Source organism: Gorilla gorilla, chromosome 20 (assembly GCF_029281585.2).
Source record: "Gorilla gorilla gorilla isolate KB3781 chromosome 20, NHGRI_mGorGor1-v2.1_pri, whole genome shotgun sequence".
In the NCBI taxonomy this organism is placed as follows: Eukaryota; Metazoa; Chordata; class Mammalia; order Primates; family Hominidae; genus Gorilla; species Gorilla gorilla.
The window spans coordinates 66,601,816-66,623,065 of NC_073244.2; the positions used below are offsets into that span (position 1 = coordinate 66,601,816).

The window sequence follows — 21,250 nt, forward strand, 5'->3', positions numbered from 1 at the left end:
TTCATTAAGATTTTTTAAACCATAAATAAGAAGTGCAGAGTATAGTAATATTGAGCAAATATTTTCTTCTCACCTCCAACGGGCCACCCTCATAGACCCCCTACCCTCACCCTCATCTCCCCTACCTCACCGTGGGTATCTGTCCTCAGACCCCTGCTGCAGGGGGCCCCCAGAGGTGATGTATGCTCAGCTGGATGTATGCTCACCAGGCCTTCTCTTGGAGGACAGCCCAGGCTGTGTCCCCAGAGTCCATGGTGCCCATGGCCAAGTCTAGCATGTACACAGCCCTCGCCAGGCACTGACTCCGGGACCACTGCCCCCTGCACCTGAGGAAGTCATGCTTGGAAAAGCCTCAAGAAGCCATCTGGAGGGCTTCCCCTTGGAATCATCCTGGTCTGCAAAACCAGTCAACTGTTCTGGAGATAAGAGGTAGAGCCCAAAGTTCTCTAGTCAGCATCTAGAAAGTTCATTAACCAGGTGATTCCTTCCACAACTGACCAGCACCTCAAAGAGGTGGCATTGCAGCTACTTCTAGAAACCCAGCTGCAATCACCTGGCTGTTTCCAGACACCTAGTTCCAGTCACCTGGTTGTTTCCAGTGATCCAGCTGCTGTCACTTCTCTGTTTCAAGACACCCAGCTCCAGTCTCCCGGCTGTTTGCTGAGTCTCAGCTATAGCCATCCCAGCTGATTCCGTTAACAATGTTGCATCCCCCTGCAGTTTCCAAATGTCTTCTGTAAATCCCCCCAGCTGCCCCAGCAATGGTTTACTCAGCTGATCCTGAACATTCTCCTAGAGTTTAGTTGTTGACCTTGAGAATGAGCTATACATATGGATCTGAGAGCTGAGACCAGTCCTCTGGGTCATGCTTTACTTCACGCACCAATTAATAGTCTAAAGACCTCACATCTGGCAGTCCTGTGTCATGTTCTGGGGTGTACAGATCACTTGGACCCAGTCTCTGCCTTCATGTTGTTCAAGGCTACATGAGGTTAACAAGAGCTACAGAGGAGGTGTCAGTATTTTTTTAAGGATTTCATTGGCAGTGATTACATATATTCAAGATGCACAAGGTGATAATTTGATATACATATACATTGTGAAATAATAGCCACCATCAAATGAATCAGCACATCCATCACCACCTACGCTGTACATAAGATCCCCTGAACTTGCTCATCTTAGGCCTCCAAGATGGAGCATATGATCAGGGATCAATTAAGGTGTCTGAGGGGATGCATGGATGGGTGAAGACAGAGAGCTAATCCCACTTATGCACTTACGCATATGCACATGTACTCACACATTCACACATGCACACACATGCACAAACATGAACGCACTCACACATGTCAGGAGACCTCTGAGTCCTCTGTGCGCTGGGACTTGGTTGTCTCCAACCCTCTTAGAAAGTTAGATGCTCTCCCTATTCAGATTAAAACGGAAAATTACTTGAGAACCACTAGGGGGAGACAGTGTCTCGTTTGAATTAACTTTTGTGCACATTTGAAATAAACAGTAACACACTTACCATGGGCATGCCTTTGGCCGGATTGCAAAGGTAAACATATATCAAAGCATCTCATGGTACCCAATAAATATATACAATTATTATTTTTCAATTAAAATACCGTAATAAAATAACAGAAAAGAAACCTGCATACTTGTAACAGGGTGGATTTTTAAATGTCGTTTTACACAAGAAAAAGAATATTTTTTAAAAAAACTCAACAACAACTCAATCAGCTCATCCTATGGAGCAATTACTAGTTGAATACTACACAAACATCAACACATTCAGTAGTCTTACCTACGCCCCACAGCTTGTCCTATTTTTTTCCCCACTTGCGGGGATTTTGATAGTTGTTGAGTATGTCTAATCCAATTATACATTCCAGAGCTAGGAATAAAGCCACAGGATGCATTTGGAGGCCAAGAAAATTCAATAGGAGACAAATCTGAGCTAAAGCTTCATTGACTACCCGACCTCCATAAGCTTCTAATCTGACTGGAGGGTCACCATGATGTTTTGGGTCTTCTGAAGTTAGTGTTAGCTCAGAGCCAGTGTCCAGTTGCACCCAAAATATCTGATTATTTCCTTTACCCAGTGCACAGTTACCATGATAAAGGCCATAGGTCCATTTAAGGGAAGCTGAGAGAAATATAATTGTATAACTTTTTATAGTATATACCGGGGCAGCGCCTTCAAGGATACCTGGTCTTCCCTTTAATTCAAGGGGTTCTGGGTCTATAAACTGGAGAAATTCTAGTAATTGATTAAGAGACTGTAACTGTCTATTTTATTATTTTAATTAGATTCTTGTTCTCTTTGCCAAGAAATGTTCTGCTTATACAAATCAAGTAAGAATGAAGTAAGTTTCCTACCTATTTCACGTCTTAGAACGCTGCGGTCAACTAGACAACACTAAAGGGCTGCATGAGACAGTCTATTCTGATTACTGCCTTGATTCTGCTGTCCATTATGATCACCACACCCAGTTCTATGATAACCACACCCAGTTCAACACACCAGATTCTCACCTTTGTCGACTGACTTCTGACACTTGAGTCCTGCCACTCTAGGATCCAACTACTCCCCTTACATTTAGGTTTCTCGGTTCAGTGGCAGCAGTTCCCACCGGAAGTTCTGGCCTCTCCTAATACACCCTCTGTCCTTTCCCACCTTGTCTCTGCCCTGGAGGCTGACTCTATGGATTGCATCACCAACATCTTCTTGTGTCTAGTGTCTGGTTGAGTTCAGCCATGGGAGGCACTGTCAGGAGAGCAGAGGGTGAGAGGAGAAAGAGGCCGGGGAATCTATTCCCACACGTACGCCCTGCCAGGCAAAAAACTGTGCGCCTCTACCCATGACATAAGCTCCCACGAGGCACCTCCCATCGCCCAGCTCAGTCCTCAAGGTGACTTTCCAGAGACCCAGTTACATTCGGCTGTTACTGAAGAGTCAGCTACAGTCATCTAGCTGTTTCCAGTGACCACCCCCAATCCCCCATAGCTGCCTGCCTGTTTGCAGAGACCCAGCTACATGCACCTAGCTGTTTCCAGAGGCTCGGCTACATCCACCTGGCTGTTTCCAGAGACCCGGCTACATCCGCTGGCTGTTTCTAAAGACCCGGCTACATCCGCTGGCTGTTTCTAAAGACCCGGCTACATCCGCTGGCTGTTTCTAAAGACCCGGCTACATCCGCTGGCTGTTTCTAGAGACCCGGCTACATCCGCTGGCTGTTTCTAGAGACCTGGCTACATCCACCCAGCTGATTTCATTATCACTGACGCAGTGCCCAGCTGCTCCTATGTCTCCTGGAAATCCCCAATTGCCCCAGAGACTTTTTTGCAATTTTCTGCTCAGCTGACTCTAGGGATCTTCCTGGAGCTTAATTGCTGACCTTAAGAATGGGCCATATTTATGCAACTGAGAGCAGAGCCTAGTTCTCTGGGCCATGCTTTCCTTTGTACATCAACAAATAATCCTAAAGACCTAAAGCCTGGCAACCCCACGCCAGGTCCTAGGGTGCACAGGTCACCTGCATCCAGTCTTTGCCTTCACAGTTATTCAAAGCTGAGCAGGGAAAAAGGAGAGCCACAGAGAAGTTCAGTGTTTTCCTTTTTATCTTTTTAAAAAATCCTTTTTTATCCTTAAAATGATTTAATCAACCAAGATTGTATACATTGAGGTGTACAACATGATGATTTCATATACGTATACATTGTGTAATGATTGCCACAATCAAATTAGCACACTCAGGACAACCAGTGCCCTAAATAGATCCCCTGGATTTGTACACGTTATGCCTTAAAGTTGGTGTCAGAGTTCCATTTATTTATTTTTATCCATATATAATAGTTGTATATAGGTTTGGGGTACTTATGATATTTTGATACTTGTATGCAATGGGTAATAATAAAATCAGGGTAATTAGAATATCCATCACCTCAAATATTTATCTTTTCTTTGTGTTGGGGAGCATTACAATTCTTTTATTCTAGTTGTTTTGAAATACACAATATATTATTGTTAACTATACTTCCCCTACTGTACTGTCAAATACTCAGTTATTTCTCCTATCCAGCTGTATTTCTATACTCCGTAACTAACATCTACTTATCTCCCACCCTTTCCAGCTCTAGTAACCACCAGTCTACACATTTTTTTTTTTGAGACAGAGTCTCGCTGTGTCACCCAGGATGGAGTGCAGTGGCGTGATCTTGGCTCACTGCAACCTTTGCCTCCTGGGTTCAAGCGATTCACCTGCCTCAGCCTCCTGAGTAGCTGAGATTACAGATGCACACCACCACGCCAGGCTAAAGACAGGGTTTCACCATGTTGGCCAGGATGGTCTCGAACTCTTGACCTCAAGTCATCTACCCGCCTCAGCCTCCCAAAGTGCTGGGATTACAGGCGTGAGACACCACGCCTGGCCTTTTTTTTTTTCTTTTGAGATAAGGTATTGCTCTGTTGCCCAAGCTGGAATGCAGTGACACAATCATGGCTCACTGCAGCCTCAACCCTCCAGGGCTCAAGCGGTCGTCCTGCCTCAGACTCCCGAGTAGCTGGGACCACAGTGCACACCACCACGCCCAACTAATTTTTGTATGTTTCGTAGAGAAGGGGTTCTGCCACATTGGCCAGGCTGGTCTGGAACTCCTTGACCTCAAGTGATCCACCTGCCTTGGCCTCCCAAATCACTGGGATTACAGGCACAAGCCACCACACCTGGCCAACCAGTCTACTCTCTCTGTTTAGGAATCCACTTCTTTAGCTCCCACGTATGAGTGAGAACATTCGAGATTTGTCTTTCTGTTCCTGGCTTATTTCACTGCCCATAATGACCTCCAGTTCCAACTATGTTGCTGTAAATGTCAGGATTTCATTCTTTTTTATGGATGACCCCCCTTCCGTTGTGTATATATACCACATTTTCTTTACCCTTTTATCCACTGATGGACACTTAGGTTGATTCCGTATGCTGACTTGTGAAGAGTGCTGCAATAAACATACGGGTGCAGGGACTCTTGTGATGTCCTGAGATTTTTTTCCTTCGCATGAATATCCAGTAGTGAACTCACTGGATTTTACGATAATTGCAGTTTCAGTATCTTGAGGAATCTCCATGCTTTTTTTTTTTCTTTTTTTGAGACAGAGTCTCACTGTCGCCCAGGCTGGAGTGCAGTGGCGTGCTCTCGGCTCACTGTAGGCTCCGCCTCCCGGGTTCACACCATTCTCCTGCCTCAGCCTCCCAAGTAGCTGGGACTACAGGTGCCCGCCACCACGCCCGGTTAATTTTTTGTATTTTTAGTAGAGATGGGGTTTCACCATGTTAGCCAGGATGGTCTCTATCTCCTGACCTCGTGATCCGCCCGCCTCGGCCTCCCAAAGTGCTGGGATTACAGGCGTGAGCCACCGCGCCCGGCCGGAATCTTCATGTTTTCCATAATGGCTGTACTAATTTATATTCCCACCAACAGTGTCTAAGAGTTATTTTGTCAGCACATCCTCACCAGCATGTTTTTATTTTATTTTATTGATCTATTTATTTATTTGTTTGTTTGTTTAGATGGAGTCTCACTCTGTCGCCCAGGCTGGAGTGCAGTGGTGCCATCTCAGCTCACTGCAACCTCCAGCTCCTGGGTGCAAGCGATTCTCTTCCCTCAGCCTCCCGAGTAGCAGGAGCCTCCTGATTACAGGCGAGCGCCACCACGCCCGGCTAATTTTTGTCTTTTTAGTAGAGACGGGGTTTCAACATGTTGGCCAGGCTGGTCTCAAACTCCTGACCTCGTGATCCGCCTGCCTCGGCCTCCCAAAGGGCTGAGATTACAGGCGTGAACCACTGTGCCCAGCCCAGCATGTTTTTATATGTTTCTTTGATAATAGACATTTTAACTGAAATAAGATGATACTCATTGTGGTTCTGATTTGTATGCCAGTGATGATTGTGGGTTTTTGTTTGTTTGTTTGTGTTTTGAGATGAAGTCTCGCTCTGTCACCCAGACTGGAGTGCAGTAGTGTGATCTTGGCTCACTGCAACCTCTGTCTACTGGGTTCAAGTGAGCCTCCTGCCTCAGCCTCCTCAGTAGATGGGACTACAGGTGTATGTCACCACGCCCAGCTTTTTTTTTTCTTTTCTTTTTTTGTATTTTTGGTAGAGATGAAGTTTCACCATGTTGCCCAGGCTGGTCTCGAACTCCTGGGTTCAAGTGATCCACCTGCTTTGGCCTCCCAAAGTGCTGGGATTACAGGTGTGAGCCACCGCGCTTGGCCGATGATTAGTGTTTTATATAGCTGTTGGCCATCTGTACATTTTCTTTTGAGAAGCAACTATTCAGATGCTTTGCACACTTGTTAATGGAATTATCTGGGGATTTTTTGTTGAGGTGTGTTTCTTCTAGGCCTAATTTGTTGATAGTTTTAATGATGAAGGGATGTTGAATTTTGTCAAATGTTTTTTTAACATCTATTGTGATGATCATATAACTTTTTTTTTTTTTTTTAGACAGAGGGTCTCTCCGTCACCCAGGCAGGAGTGCAGTGGTGCGATCTTGGCTCACTGCAACTTCCGCCTCCTGGGTTCAAGAGATTCTCCTGTCTCAGCCTCCCAAGTAGCTGGACTACCGGTGCACACCACCACACCCAGTTAATATTTTGCATTTTTGAGAGAGATGGGGTTTCACCATGCTGGCAAGGCTGATCTCGATCTCCTGACCTCAAGTGATCCACCCATCTCAATCTCCCAAAGTGCTGGGATTGCAGGCATGAGCCACCGCGCCTGGCCATGATTATATGTTTTTTTGTTCTTCCTTCTGTTGACAAGAGATATCATATCTATTGATTTGAGAATGTTGAAATATCCTCCCTTCTGGCTGCTGTGTGGACTGTGAGCTCTTCTACCCTCCATGGCCTTCCAGTCCCACTGTCCCCAGGCCAACTGCTCCCAGACTATGCAGTAGTCTCATGTGCATGGAGCAGTTGCAATCGATCCTGGTGGTGACAGAGGGGTTGGTGTTTCAGGCATGGCACAGTCAGAGGAGGTCCCAAGGAGAGACCAAGAGGTAAACTTAAGTAGAGCTGCACCCCTTCCTTGGCATCTGTAGAACCCTGGATAAAATCAAATACGCCAACCCAAATGCCCATCAATGATAGACTGGATAAAGAAAATGTGGCACATATACACCATGGAATACTATGCAGCCACAAAAAAGGATGAGTTCATGTCCTTTGCAGGGACACAGATGAAGCTGAAAACCATCATTCTCAGCAAACTAACACGAGAACAGAAAACCAAACACCACATGTTCTCACTCATAGGTGGGAGTTGAGCAATGAGAACACATGGACACAAAGAGGGGAAAATCGCACACCGGCACCTGTCATGGGCTGGGGGGCTGGGGGAGGGATAGCATTAGAAGAAATACCTAATGTAGACAACAGGTTGATGGGTGCAGCAAAATACCACGGCACGTGTATACCTATGTAACAAACCTGCACGTTCTATACCTATGTAACAAACCTGCACGTTCTGCACATGTATCCCAGAACTTTAAGTATAATAATAATAAAAAAAGAAAACGAAACAATGAAACATGGGTTCTTATGAATCACAGAACACCCGTGACCCCAAGTTAAGATGGAAATTTATGATTCATTCCAACTAGGTCCTGTTTTCAGTATCTCACAAAAGCTTGACTCTAGAGTGAAGTATACTTCGAAACGAATGAATGACTCTTGTGGTCTTTTTACTTCTTGTAAGGCTTTAGGATCCACCCGTTTGAATACCTATGACCAGGATCTCCTGCAATGCTTCTCTCTCCACCTCCAGGCATCCCTTCATTCAGATAATACCAATTCATCATCACCACCAACCTCTCCTTCAGCTTCTTCACCACCCTCCCTCTCAATCGCTTTCTCTTTTTCTTCTTTATTTTTTGAACTTCAACTTTTATTTTAGATACGAGGATACATGCTTAGGTTTGCTACATGGAACTATTGCACCCAGGTGGTGAGTGCAGGACCCAGTGGGTATTTCTTTTGTCCTGTCCTGTTGCGTTAAATCTTTCCTTCCCGGGACTGGTCCCATCTCTAAACTTTTTGCGTAGTGATTTTATCAACTTAATTTTTGCTAGGATGCTAGATTTTCTAGGAGAGGAGGTAATTTGAAATGAAGTCTGGGTTACTGTGAATCCAATATATCTGCTTTGCTCGCCTTTATCTCTTGTGTCCTGGGATGGCCACAGGTTGACATGTTTAAATGTTTCTTAAGTGAGGATGGATAAGATTTACTGAGTGGTGAGTGCACGAATACAAAAGCAAAATGAGGCCGGGCGCGGTGGCTCATGCCTGTAATCCCAGCACTTTGGGAGGCCAAGGCGGGCAGATCACCTGAGGTCAGGAGTTCGAAACCAGCCTGGCCAACATGGTGAAACCCCATCTCTACCAAAAATACAAAAATTAGCCGGGTGTGGTGGCAGCTGCATGTAATCTCAGCTCTCAGCTACTCGGGAGGCTGAGTTAGGAGAATTGCTTGAACTCAGGAGGCCGAGGTTGCAGTAAGCCAAGATTGCACCACTGCACTCCAGCCTGGATGACAGAGTGTCACCCTGTCACAAAAAAAAAAAAAAAAAAAAAAAAAAAAAGAAGCAAAATGCAAGAAGTCCAGGACTGGTAAAGGCAAGGCATGTTGAGCAGTTAGAAAAGGGGTGATGACATCAAAAAACCTCCTGGCATTTCCCAGTCCTTGCCTAGCACAGGTTACTCTGAAAGCAGGACTTAAGACAAGGATATGAGCGCAGGTAACTGATATGGGAACCAAGTTTAAGGGAATAGGGTTCCCTTATGAAAGAGAGAAGGAAAGGAATTTCTGAAATCAGCATGCATTGCGGACACCACTACAGCAGGTAATATGGACAGGTCCACACCAGGATCTCTGATAATGTGCAGACCACCATCCAGAACTTCCCTCCAAAACAGGAGATACTCGCCAATATGTGTATGGCTTTCTAGTCTCCATTTCTTGGAGTTTCTTTTTCCCCAGCGACTGTCAGACGCATCAAGCTTTGGCTGAAATAGCTTCCAATAAGGTCCTTACACACAAATGTGGAGAGACACATGGAAATCCTCGAAATGAGATACTGTCCTGTGATTCTGAGAGTGACCCAAAAGGATACAGAATGAGGTACTAAAAGCAGGTGCTTGGAAACCTGAAGGCAGTGGTGTTCATGCGTTTCCCGGCACTTTCACTTTCAGCCTCCTGCAAGCCTCTCCTTTGCCTTCCTGACCATTAGGTACGATTAATTTGGGGTTTGTTTTTTCTGCTTCCTCTTTCCCCTCCCACCCTATGTTTCAGTTCTAAAGTTAGAAGGTCCTCTCATCCTTTTACGAAGAACAGAGACAGAAAAGGGTTAGTCACCATCTAGGACAGACTACAATTCCAGATCATTGCAGGACGTGCCCACTCAAACGGATGACTATTGTGAGCTGGCCACCTGAAGTGTTAGCTAACACAGGCAGTGATCTAAGGGTTGAAGCTACCTGGCCTTTTTGCTTGCTTGTTATGTATTTATGGCTTTTTTCCTTTTCAAAGTCATTTTACTAAATATTTAATTCACCAACTATATATATTTATGGGGTACAATGTGTTATAAATGTATACACTGTGGAATGATGGAATCAAGACAGTTAACATGTCCATCACTCCGCATACTAACATCTGTGAAAATATTTAAAATCTATGCTTGGCTGGGCGTGGTGGCTCATGCCTGTAATCCCAGCAACTTTGAGAGGCTGAGATGGGCGGATCACCTGAGGTCAGGAGTTCGAGACCGGCCTGGCCAACATGGTGAAACCCCATCTCTATTAAAAATACAAATATTAGCTGTGAGTGGTGGTGGGTGCCTGTAATCCCAGCTACACAGGAGGCTAAAGCAGGAGAGTCTCCTGAACCCAGGAGGCAGAGGTTGTGGTGACCTGAGATCACACCACAGCACTCCAGCCTGGGCGACAGAGTGAGACTGCATCTCAGAAAAGAAAAATATATATATATATTTTGGAGCTACATCGTGCTAGCGCTGCAGAGAATGAGTTTTGTTTTGCGACACAGTTTTTAGGTGTCTACCGGGCTCTGGTGGAGATGGAATGTTTGGCCTCAAGTGGGCAGGTCCCATGGGACATGAGTAGCCGACCATGACCTGGCTGCGTACTGGCCCACCAAGCATTCGACTGGCATGCCCAGCCGCTCTCCGTCATTGCAGAGAAGTGCTCTATGTGAGATTTGGCTAAAGGAGTCCCTGAAGTCCTGTGGGAGGCAGAATAGTGACCTCCCAGAGATGTCCACCTCCTGAGCCCCAGACCCTGTGAGTTGGGGAAGCTTATGTGGCAAAAGGGACTTTGCAGATGTGATTAAGTGAAGGATCTTGGGTTGGGGAGATTATCCAGGTGGGCCTGATGTAATCACAAGGGGCTGAGTAAATGAAAGAGGAAGGCAGGAGGGTCAGAGTGAGAGAAGGAGGTGAGTGCATGGAAGCAGGGGGCAGATAACGGGACTGGTGGCTTTGAGGTTGGAGCGAATGGAGAGGCAGGAATGCGGGAGCCTGCAGAGGCTTGAACAGGCGAGGGAACAGATTCTCCCTGGAGCCTCCAGGAGGACACGGCTCTGATAGCAGCTTCATTTTAGCCCAAGGTGACCCATTTTGGACTTGTGACCTCCGGGACAGTAAGTCAATAAACCTACGTTATGTGAAGCCACTAAGCTTGCGGTGATTTGTTATGGCAGCAAAAGGAAGCTTTATGGTTCATCTGTACCCTGAAAATGCAGGTTTTTGGTTTTTTTTTTTTTTCACTTGTTCAATGATGTACCCCCAGTGTCAGGTGCTTTGCAAACACACGATACATACGGGTTGATGTTTGGTCAAGAGAGGAATTAAGATCAGGCAGACAGCAGGCTGGGATCAGAGAGACCCCATTTCTGTCTGAAATGTCTGCAGAGAACCTGGTGCCTGCCCCAGCCCTAGCCCTGGGGAAATGAAAGCCAGGCTGGGGTTCAAATGAGGGCAGTTTCCCTTCCTGTGGGCTGCTGATGGAACAACCCCATGACGAGAAGGACCCAGCCTCCAAGCGGCCACACCCTGTGTGTCTCTTTGTCCTGCCGGCACTGAGGACTCATCCATCTGCACAGCTGGGGCCCCTGGGAGGAGACGCCATGATCCCCACCCTCACGGCCCTGCTCTGCCTCGGTGAGATTTAAAGAGGGGGAGGGGAGACCCGAGTCTTGGAGGAAATTTGCCTCACAGCCAGGCCCTGGTTCTTTAGGAGACTCAAAAATCTCAGGGTAGCCGGGCGCGGTGGCTCACGCCTGTAATCCCAGCACTTTGGGAGGCCGAGGCGGGCGGATCACGAGGTCAGGAGATCGAGACCATCCTGGCTAACACGGTGAAACCCCGTCTCTACTAAAAATACAAAAAATTAGCCGGGCGTGGTGGCGGGCGCCTGTGGTCCCAGCTACTCGGGAGGCTGAGGCAGAAGAATGGCGGGAACCTGGGAGGCGGAGCTTGCAGTGAGCCGAGATCATGCCACTGCACTCCAGCCTGGGTGACAGAGTGAGACTCCGTCTCAAAAAAAAAAAAAAAAAAAAAAGAATCTCAGGGTAAAGAGAGGACCTGCTCAGGCTTCCGGGGCAAATCCCTCACAGGGAACTCTCTTCCAGGGCTGAGTCTGGGCCCCAGGACCCACGTGCAGGCAGGTGAGTCTGTCCCCAGCTGTCCCAGGTCCCTCCTCCTCACTGGGACAAGGGGCCACCCATGGGCAGCTGGAGGAGGAGACAGCAGTTCTGGGTGACTGATGAGGATGACGGGGGGGTCCTGGGGCTGAGAGCTGGGATCTGAGGGCTGAGGGAGGTCTTGGGATCCAGCCTCTGATTTTCTTCCAGGGCCCCTCCCCAAACCCACCCTCTGGGCTGAGCCAGGCTCTGTGATCAGCTGGGGGAACTCTGTGACCATCTGGTGTCAGGGGACCCTGGAGGCCCGGGAGTACCGTCTGGATAAAGAGGAAAGCCCAGCACCCTGGGACACACAGAACCCACTGGAGCCCAAGAACAAGGCCAGATTCTCCATCCCATCCATGACAGAGGACTATGCAGGGAGATACCGCTGTTACTATCGCAGCCCTGTAGGCTGGTCACAGCCCAGCGACCCCCTGGAGCTGGTGATGACAGGTGAGAGGACACTCAGGGGTCCCAGCCCCAGGCTCTGCCCTCAGGAAGGGGGTCAGCTCTCAGGGGCATCTCCCTCTCACAGCCCAGCCCTGGGGATGATGTGGGAGGTGGGAGCCCCATTTAACACGGTGCCTCCTTCTCCCCTAGGAGCCTACAGCAAACCCACCCTTTCAGCCCTGCCGAGTCCTCTTGTGACCTCAGGAAAGAGCGTGACCCTGCTGTGTCAGTCACGGAGCCCAATGGACACTTTCCTTCTGATCAAGGAGCGGGCAGCCCATCCCCTACTGCATCTGAGATCAGAGCACGTAGCTCAGCAGCACCAGGCTGAATTCCCCATGAGTCCTGTGACCTCAGTGCACGGGGGGACCTACAGGTGCTTCAGCTCACACGGCTTCTCCCACTACCTGCTGTCACACCCCAGTGACCCCCTGGAGCTCATAGTCTCAGGTGAGGCTCCTGACCCTGTCCTCTCTGAGCTCGGTGGCTCAGTTCATGCCCTGCTGCCAGGAGAGCTCTGGGCAGGGATGGAGGGAGAGGGGCTCAGCCAGTGGGGGACTCAGCCCTCAGAGGGGAGGAGGACAACAGGGGCCCTCCCAGGCATGCCCATGCTCTTCTCCCTCACCTAGGGTCCAGAAGGTGCCAGGTGGGCAGAGAAATGGTCTTTGGGAAGCTGCAGGGCAGATATAGGGAGAGGTTCAATTTGATGTGGAGACCCAGGGGCAACCCCAGACTCTCACCCTCCTCTTGTCCTTCTACCCAGGATCCTTGGAGGGTCCCAGGCCCTCACCCACAAGGTCCGTCTCAACAGCTGGTGAGTCTCAGAGGCCTCTGTCCAGAGAGTTTCCAAAGCCCGAGGCCTGTCTCAAGACATGCTCAGTGGATCTAAGTCCTCGTTCTAATTCTCAGCTGGGCTTGCTTCCACAGATGTGGGAGTCGGGCAGCGACTTGGGAGGCACCACAGGCTCCCAAGGCCCTGAGGCTGGGCTGGTGAGGGGTGAGGGGGTCAAGGCTGAAGGAGACGTTGCGGGGAGCCAAGCTGAGGTGGGGAGCAGGGCAGCCCCAGCCCTCACATCCTTGTTCTAACCCAGCAGGCCCTGAGGACCAGCCCCTCATGCCTACAGGGTCAGGCCCCCACAGTGGTGAGTGAGGGGCTCTGAGTGGGAGGTGGGCGGGGTCTAGGGGAGCCGAGGGTGGGTTCTGTCCTAGGTTCAGGCTCCTCTGGAGGTGGCGATGTGGACAGGCCCCTCCCCTCTGAAGGTGGTGATGTGGACAGGCCCCTCCCCTCTGAAGGTGGTGATGTGGACAGGCCCCTCCCCTGCATGGGACTCAGTTTCTCCAAGTGTAAAGGAGAGAGACCTGCGGGTGGGAAAGTTCCTTTCAGCTCTGACCCCCAGCTGTGCCCTCCTGGGAGAGGAGGCCTCCCAGGGAACCTCCCAGACCTGATTCTGCGGGGGCCTGTCCCGTCCCACCTGCAGCAGTGACGGTGACCTGGGGCAGGGGAGGGGAGCAGAGTCGTGGTTCAAGACAGTCAGGCTCTTTCCCTGCAACTCTGGGGCTTGGCTCTGGTGCAGGGAACAAGGGCTGCAGGTCAGACTCCCAGGTTTCCTTCCCAGCTCTTCCGCTTCCTGGCTGGGGGGGGTCTGGGGTAGGCGATTCCCCTCTCTGAGCCTCAGTTTGTGCATCTGTGAAATGGGTGGAGAGAGGGTGGTAATCTCAGGTTGCACAACTGCTGTGAGGGTTGGAGGTAATGAAAGAAAGACCCAGCACACACAGTAGGTGTGCACATCAATGACATCATCCCCATTCCTGATGTCATCATGCCCAAGGTCTGAGAAGGCACTGGGAGGTACTGATCGGGGTCTTGGTGGTCTCCATCCTGCTTCTCTCCCTCCTCCTCTTCCTCCTCCTCCAACACTGGCATCAGGGCGAACACAGGACATTGGGTAAGTAGGAAATTGGAGGACCCGTGGGCTGATGGAGGGTGGGCTCAGGGCACCAGCCAAAGGGACTCCAGATAGGAGAGGTCAGCTTAGAAACTCTGCTCCAGAAATTCCCAGTGAGAAAATCTAGAAAGAAGAAAATAAATGAGGGCGTAATGGAAGTGCTTTATTCTTTCGGTTTTTCTAAACTTAGAAAGTATTTTAAACATCCTTGCAAGTGTATTTTCAGGTTTCCTTTCCTCTTGAGTTGCATGTGCAAGGCAGGTGGTTCTAACGTTCCCAGAGCTGAGACTCTGTCCACCTTCCCCCAGCCCAGAGACAGGCTGATTTCCAACGTCCTCCAGGGGCTGCAGAGCCAGAGCCCAAGGACGGGGGCCTACAGAGGAGGTAATTCTGCCCAAAGACCTCAGACTCCCACCCATCCCAACAGCCACCTCACTGCCCCTTACACTCCCATATCCTCCCCCAGGTCCAGCCCAGCTGCTGAAGTCCAGGGAGAAAACCTCTGTGAGTGAGAGGCAGAGAGGGTGCACCTGGGGTGGAGCTGGGGGTCCCAAAATTTCAATAGCAATGGGGGCAGGAGCACAGGCTAGGATTGGTCAGGGACTCAGGGAGAAGTGGTCTGAACCCACATTGTGGGGCCTCGGGGACATCACAGCCCCTCCCTGCATTGCAGTGGCACTAATGGGAACAGGGCAGGGACCAGCAGGAAGGAGAGGTCCCAGGGAACCTTCCCAGGAGATGAACTCCTTGCTCTACCCCCAGCAGATGCTGCCGTGAAGAACACACAGCCTGAGGACGGGGTGGAGATGGACACTCGGGTGAGACCCCGCCCCTGTCCCCGGCACCAAAGGCTTCCTGGTGCCAGATCTAATCCTGCAGGACTTCTCTGTCCTCCTTCCCCCGGCTCTCAGCATCGTCACGGTGGACCCCTCCTTGTCTAGCACGTTGCCTCCCGCCTGCTGGGACCTCACTCTCTCCTGCTGTCCTGGAACCTCGTGGGCCTCCTCCTGGGTCCCCTTCCTGCTCCTCATCCTCTGTTTGGCCGTCTGGTTGTTAGAGCGCTCCCCAGGCCTCAGGAGGATGAGGAGTAAATGAACCACCCCGGTCCCCTGGGCTCCCCTTCATTCATTCATCCAGCGAGTGTTCCCAGTGAGCTCACTGTGGATGGGGCTCCCCAAGGGAGCTGCAGACACAGCAGGGAGCAAAGCCGCCCCCGCCTCCTGAGCTCACCTCGTGGTGGGAGACAAAATGCAAATGAATGCACTGTGTCCAGGAGTGCAACGTGCTGTAAGGAACATAAACCAGGGAAAGGGCAGAGAGTGTGGGGCAGTGGGGCCAGTCTGAATGGAAGGGGAGGGCTGTCTGCTCAGCTGTCATCTGAGAAGCCTGGACGGAGGGGGCCACACGATCCTCAATGGACGAGCCCCTGCAGGCAGAGGAAACAGCCATGCAAAGGCCCCGAGGCAGCAGCGAGCTCTTGCAGGAAGGCCCGTGAGGCTGCAGCCAAATGGGCAAGGTCAGAGTGAGGAGCAGAGGCCAGAACCACAGGGAGGGAGCGGCCAGACCCTCCACGGCCTTAGGGCATCCCTGAGATTCCATCAGGAAAGGGATGTAATTGGATCACCCTGGGAACAGTGAGGAAAATTGACTCCAGGGGGTCAGGAGGATTCAAGGACACCCCCCACCACTGTCTCTCTCCAGCAGAGCCCACATGATGAAGACCCCCAGGCAGTGACGTATGCCGAGGTGAAACACTCCAGACCTAGGAGAGAAATGGCCTCCGCTCCCTCCCCACTGTCCGAGGAATTCCTGGACACAAAGGACACACAGGCAGAAGAGGACAGACAGATGGACACTCAGGCTGGTCCTTTCCTCTCCAGGCCCCCAGGCCCCCCCACCCCCATCATGTTCCTTCCCTCTCATTCTCCCCCACTGCAGGCTGCTGCATCTGAAGCCCCCCAGGATGTGACCTATGCCCAGCTGCACAGCTTGACCCTCAGACAGAAGGCAACTGAGCCTCCTCCATCCCAGGAAGGGGCCTCTCCAGCTGAGCCCAGTGTCTATGCCACTCTGGCCATCCACTAATCCAGGGGGGACCCAGACCCCACAAGCCATGGAGACTCAGGACCCCAGAAGGCATGGAAGCTGCCTCCAGTAGACATCACTGAACCCCAGCCAGCCCAGACCCCTGACACAGACCACTAGAAGATTCCGGGAACGTTGGGAGTCACCTGATTCTTCAGAGATAAATAATATCCCTGCATTATCAAAATAAAGTAGCAGACCTCTCAATTCACAATGAGTTAACTGATAAAACAAAACAGAAGTCAGACAATGTTTTAAATTGAATGATCATGTAAATATTACACATCAAACCAATGACATGGGAAAATGGGAGCTTCTAATGAGGACAAACAAAAAATAGAGAAAAATTAATAAAGTCAAAATGTTTATTCTTGAAAACATTAATGATACATGAATCTTGGCCACAATGAGAAAAATAAAAATGAAAAAAGAGCAGGCATCCATTTCCATACAGGAACAAAATAGGAGGCAGCACTACAGACCCTACACACAGCTTTACAGAGGTGAAAGAAAACTGTCAGCAATTCTATGCTGACATAACAGAAAATGTAGATGAGATAGATTAAATATGAAAAATTACAGTTTACTTAATGAACATAAGGATAAATAGAAAAACTCAATCATCATACATAAACATATATAAAATGCATTGATCCTGTAATCAAAAATGTTCCCACAAAGTAAATGCCACTTCAGCAAGGTTTGTTGGTGGTTTTTTCAAACTCTTATGCACTCATGAAACACACAGACACACACACACACAAACTTGCATAAATTTTCCCTGAGAATATTTTGTATATATTTACACAAATACATTTGATCAGACTAGGAACAAGTTGATACCAAAACCTGACAAGGAAACTACAGAATGGGAAAGTCATAGAAGATCTCTCACAGAAATATAAATCCCTTAACAAATATTAACAAGTAAGATTCATGTCTCTATAAAATAGACAGTATATCATGACCACACTGGTTTTTTGTTATCCTTTAATTTTGTTTATGAAAAGCAGGGATAGCTTAATTTTCAAAAACTCAATCAATGTAATTCAGTATTTTAACAAAAGGAATGAAAAATTATCATCTCAATAGACAAAGCTTTTGTCTGAGCACCTTTTCATATAGCTGCTGACCATTTGTATGTCTTCTTTTGAGAAATGCCTGTTCAGCTACTTTGCCCATGTTTCAAGTAGTTTTTGGTTTCTTGCTGTTGCGTTGTTTTAGTTCCTTACATATTTTTGCATATTAACCCTTTATCAGGTATACAGCTTGCAACTATTTTCTCCCGTTTCTGAGTTGTCTCTTCATTCTGTTTGCAGAAGCTGTTTAGAAGCCACACCTTTTGTCTATTTTTGCTTTTGTTGCTTGTGTCTTCAGGGCCATATCCAAAAAACCTTGCCCAGACCAACGTCTTGAAGCTTTTCTCCCACCCATTTTTGTATATGGGATAAGGGTTCAATTTCATTCTTCTTCATATGAATATCCCCAGGATGTGTCCTATGCCCAGCTGCACAGCTTACCCTCAAACAGAAAATAATGAAGCCTTCTTCCTCCCAGGAAAGGGGACGTTCAGCTGAGCCGAGCGTGTATACTGCTCTGGCCATCCACTAGCCCAGGGAGGACCCAGACCTCCACACTCCATGGAGACTCAGTTCTCCTAGGACCATTTATTCAAAAGGACTGCCCTCTCTTGTTCTTGGAAACTTTGTTGAGGATCAATTCACCATAAATGTGTGTGTTTCCTTCTTTGCTTTCATCCCTGTTGCACTGATCACTGTACCTGTTTCTATTCCAGTTCCATGATGTCTTCCTGGCTGTAGCTTTGTAGGATATTTGGGGATTCCATAGTGTGATATCCCCTTCTTCCCTTTGCTCAAGATTGTTTTGGCTATTTGGAGTCCTTTTGTAGTCCCATTAAAATTTTAGGATTGTTTTTCTATTTCTGTGGAAAACGACCTTGGAATTTTGTTAGGAATTGCATTGAGTCTGCAGGTATGAACTTTTTTTTAAAGTTCCAGGGCACATGTACAGGACCTGCAGCTTTGTTACATAGTAGGCTTGTGCCATGGTGGTTCACTGCACCTATCAACCCACTACCTAGTTATTAAGCCCAGCATGCATTAGCTCTTTTTCCTAATGCTCTCCCTCCCTTCATCATCCGCCCTCCCACTACAAGCCCCAGTGTGTGTTGTTCCCCTCCCTGTGTCCATGTGTTCTCATTGTTGTATGAACATTTTAACAATGTTAATTCTTGCAGACCATGAACATAAGCTACCTTCCCATTTATATGCGTCTTGTTCAATTTCATTCATCAATGTTATAAAGATTTTAGTGCAGAGATATTAAACCTCCTTGGTTAAATTTAATTCTAAGTAATTTTTTAGCTATTATAAGTGTAATTTTTTTCTGGATAGTTTGTTTTTAGTATATAGAGATGCTACCAATTTCTGCATGTTGATTTTGTATCCTGCAACTCTACTAAATTTGTGGATCAGTTCTAAAAGTTGTTTGGTTGAGTCTTTAGATATTTTTATATATAAAATCATGTCAGCAAACAGAGACAATATCACTTTTATCTGATTTGGGTGCTTTTGTGTATTTTTATTGCCAAATTGCTGTGTCTAGGACTTCTATTACTATGCTGAATAGAAGAAGTGAGAGCATATACTTTTGAGCAAGGATTCTTCCATCCTCCTCCTGCAGAAAGGACAGGTTCTAATTGCACTCTGGCTGAACTCCTAGCACTTCTCATGCACTTGTGTGCTCAGCCCTCAGTCAGCCTCATTGGAAAGGGTCCAACTGAGGAAGGCACCAGTTGTATTTGCTGCTAAGTCCTGGCCACAGACAGTGGATGACAGATGATTATTTAAATAAAGATTAGCTTTCCTTTCAAAGTTGGAGTGCTAACCCACCCAATGTCCCTAAGGCTTCATGGCAGGACCATGGAAAGAGGAGGAGGAAGGTTCTGAGAACTAGACAAGGGGCACTGAGGAGGCAGAAATGAATCAAGGGCTGTATCCAGGGAGATGTGGAGGAGACTGTTAGAAAATAGTAACAAAAAAAGGGAAGCCCAAGCAGAGAATTGTTTGGTAGAAAGAACACCCACGACCTAGGGTCAGTGGAGGAGTTATGTTTTCTTCCCCTATTTCCCTGCATTTCTGCACTATGCACAGTGATATCGCTGTCACTTTCTCAGCCCTGCAGGCTTGTCAGAACCCAGTGACCGCCTGGAACTGGTGGTGACAGATGAGAGGACACTCAGGGGTCCCAGCCCCAGGCACTGCATTCAGGAAGGGGTTCGGCTCTCAGGGGTGTCTCCCTTCTCACAGCCCAGCCCTGGGGGATGATGTGGAAGGTGTGAGCCCCATTTAACATGGTGCTTCCTTCTCTCCTAGGATTCTACAGCAAATCCACCCTCTCAGCTCAGCCCAGCCCTGTCCTGACCTCAGGAGGTAAGGTGACCCCATTATGTCCTTCACGGCTGGGATTTGACGGGTTCATTCTGACTGTGGAAGGTGAACACAAGCTATTCTGTCTCCTGGACCCCGAAAAACAGTCCAATGGACAGTTCCAAGCCCTGATCCTGGCAGACCCCATGACTTCTAGCCACAGGTGGAGGTTTACCAGACTGGTTTAGCAGACTTTAGCACCTGAGACCAAGAGCTCCAGCAGCTCACTAGATTCTGACCATATCTGGAGGCAACCTGGTGAAAGAGGAGGCTTGGAAGGAACCAGCCCTCTGAGTCCCAGCTCCTCGCACATTCCAGGTGTGCCTAGGGAGCCCTCCCATTTGACTCCACAGGGTCCTGTCATGGCCCATGGAGAGAGGTTGACCCTCCTGTGTTGCTCTGATGTTGGCTAAAAAATATTCTCTCTGTCCAAGAAAAAGATACATCACCTTCCCCAGAGTTCTGGCCAGAAGTTCTCCCAAGATGACTTCCCCTTGGGCCCTGTGAGCATCTCCCATGGGGGCCAGTACAGATGTTCAGTGGACACAACCTCTCCTCTAGGTGGTCAGCCCCCAGTGACCCCCCAGGACATCCTGATTGCAGGTGAGAAGCCAAGAGGGTTCAGTTAGGGACCCAGGCTCTGTACAGGCCCTGCCAGGGGAGCCCAGGTGGTGATGGCCAGGATGAGGGGTGAGGGTCTCAAGGGAGGGAGAGGCAGAGAGAGAGAGAGGATGGATTGGGCGGGGACGGGGAGACTCAGAGAAAACAGAGACAGAGATACTGAGGGTCCCAGAGAGAGGCCTGGGGAAGTCTCAGCTCAGAACAAGGTGGGGCAGCTCCTCACCCATCCTTCTTCTCTCCAGGACAGATCCGTGAGACAGCCTCCCTCTCGGTGCAACCAGGCCCCACTGTGGTCTCAGGAGAGAACATGGCCCTGCTGTGTCAGATGCAAAGCTCGTGGACAGACACTTTCCTTCTATCTGAGGAGGATGCAGCTGACAAGACCCCACCCTCGTATCTAGTATCAAAGTACCCTACTCCGTGGTAGAGGTTGAATTCTCCATGAGTCCCGCGACCTCAGCCCATGCGGGGACCTGCAGGTGCTATGCCTCATAGAGTGTTTACCCCAAGCTGTTGTTCCCCCAGTGACCTCCTGGTAATACAGGAGTTACTAAGAAATTGTTTTAGGCAGATAGTAAGGGTGAAGGTTCTCGGTGGAAATTTTCCAGTAATGAGGAACAATCCCTGAACCATCTCTTTTCTAACAGAAATGACAGCTTAAATGGCCCAGCCAGCAAGCTTTAATGTGCAAATGCCAGCCATTAAAAACTGGGTTCACTCAATATGGTGATTCCTACTGTCTTCTCTTTGTTACCACCTGTGCCAAGTGTGATGGCCACCTCCAGATAACACCATGTATTCAAAATATCATGGTGACCCGCATTTGCATATTAAAAGGCTAAGGTGGGAGGGACAGATTTTTTTGTGGGCTACGGAAATGACACACCTGGTCAAACCAATCCCTTGGGCCCTATGCAAACCAGACACCACCTCC

At 48.8% G+C, this 21,250-nt stretch overlaps 1 protein-coding gene and 1 long non-coding RNA gene across 2 annotated transcripts; both read left to right on the plus strand.

Annotated features, from left to right (window-relative positions):
- Positions 1-11,084: 11,084 nt before the first annotated feature.
- LILRB4 (leukocyte immunoglobulin like receptor B4) lies at positions 11,085-16,370 on the plus strand. Its single transcript, XM_063701197.1, has 11 exons — positions 11,085-11,241; positions 11,697-11,747; positions 11,934-12,218; positions 12,366-12,665; positions 12,979-13,029; positions 13,307-13,357; positions 14,045-14,161; positions 14,470-14,545; positions 14,628-14,665; positions 14,924-14,979; positions 15,866-16,370. The coding sequence occupies exons 1-11, from the start codon at positions 11,085-11,087 to the stop codon at positions 16,244-16,246; spliced, it is 1,563 nt and encodes a 520-aa protein (XP_063557267.1). The 3' UTR covers positions 16,247-16,370.
- Positions 16,371-19,624: 3,254 nt separating this feature from the next.
- On the plus strand, positions 19,625-20,599 carry LOC129528696 (uncharacterized). Its single transcript, XR_008673973.1, has 3 exons — positions 19,625-19,698; positions 20,257-20,298; positions 20,559-20,599. It is a non-coding gene; the product is annotated as an uncharacterized lncRNA (long non-coding RNA).
- The last annotated feature ends 651 nt before the right edge of the window (positions 20,600-21,250 follow it).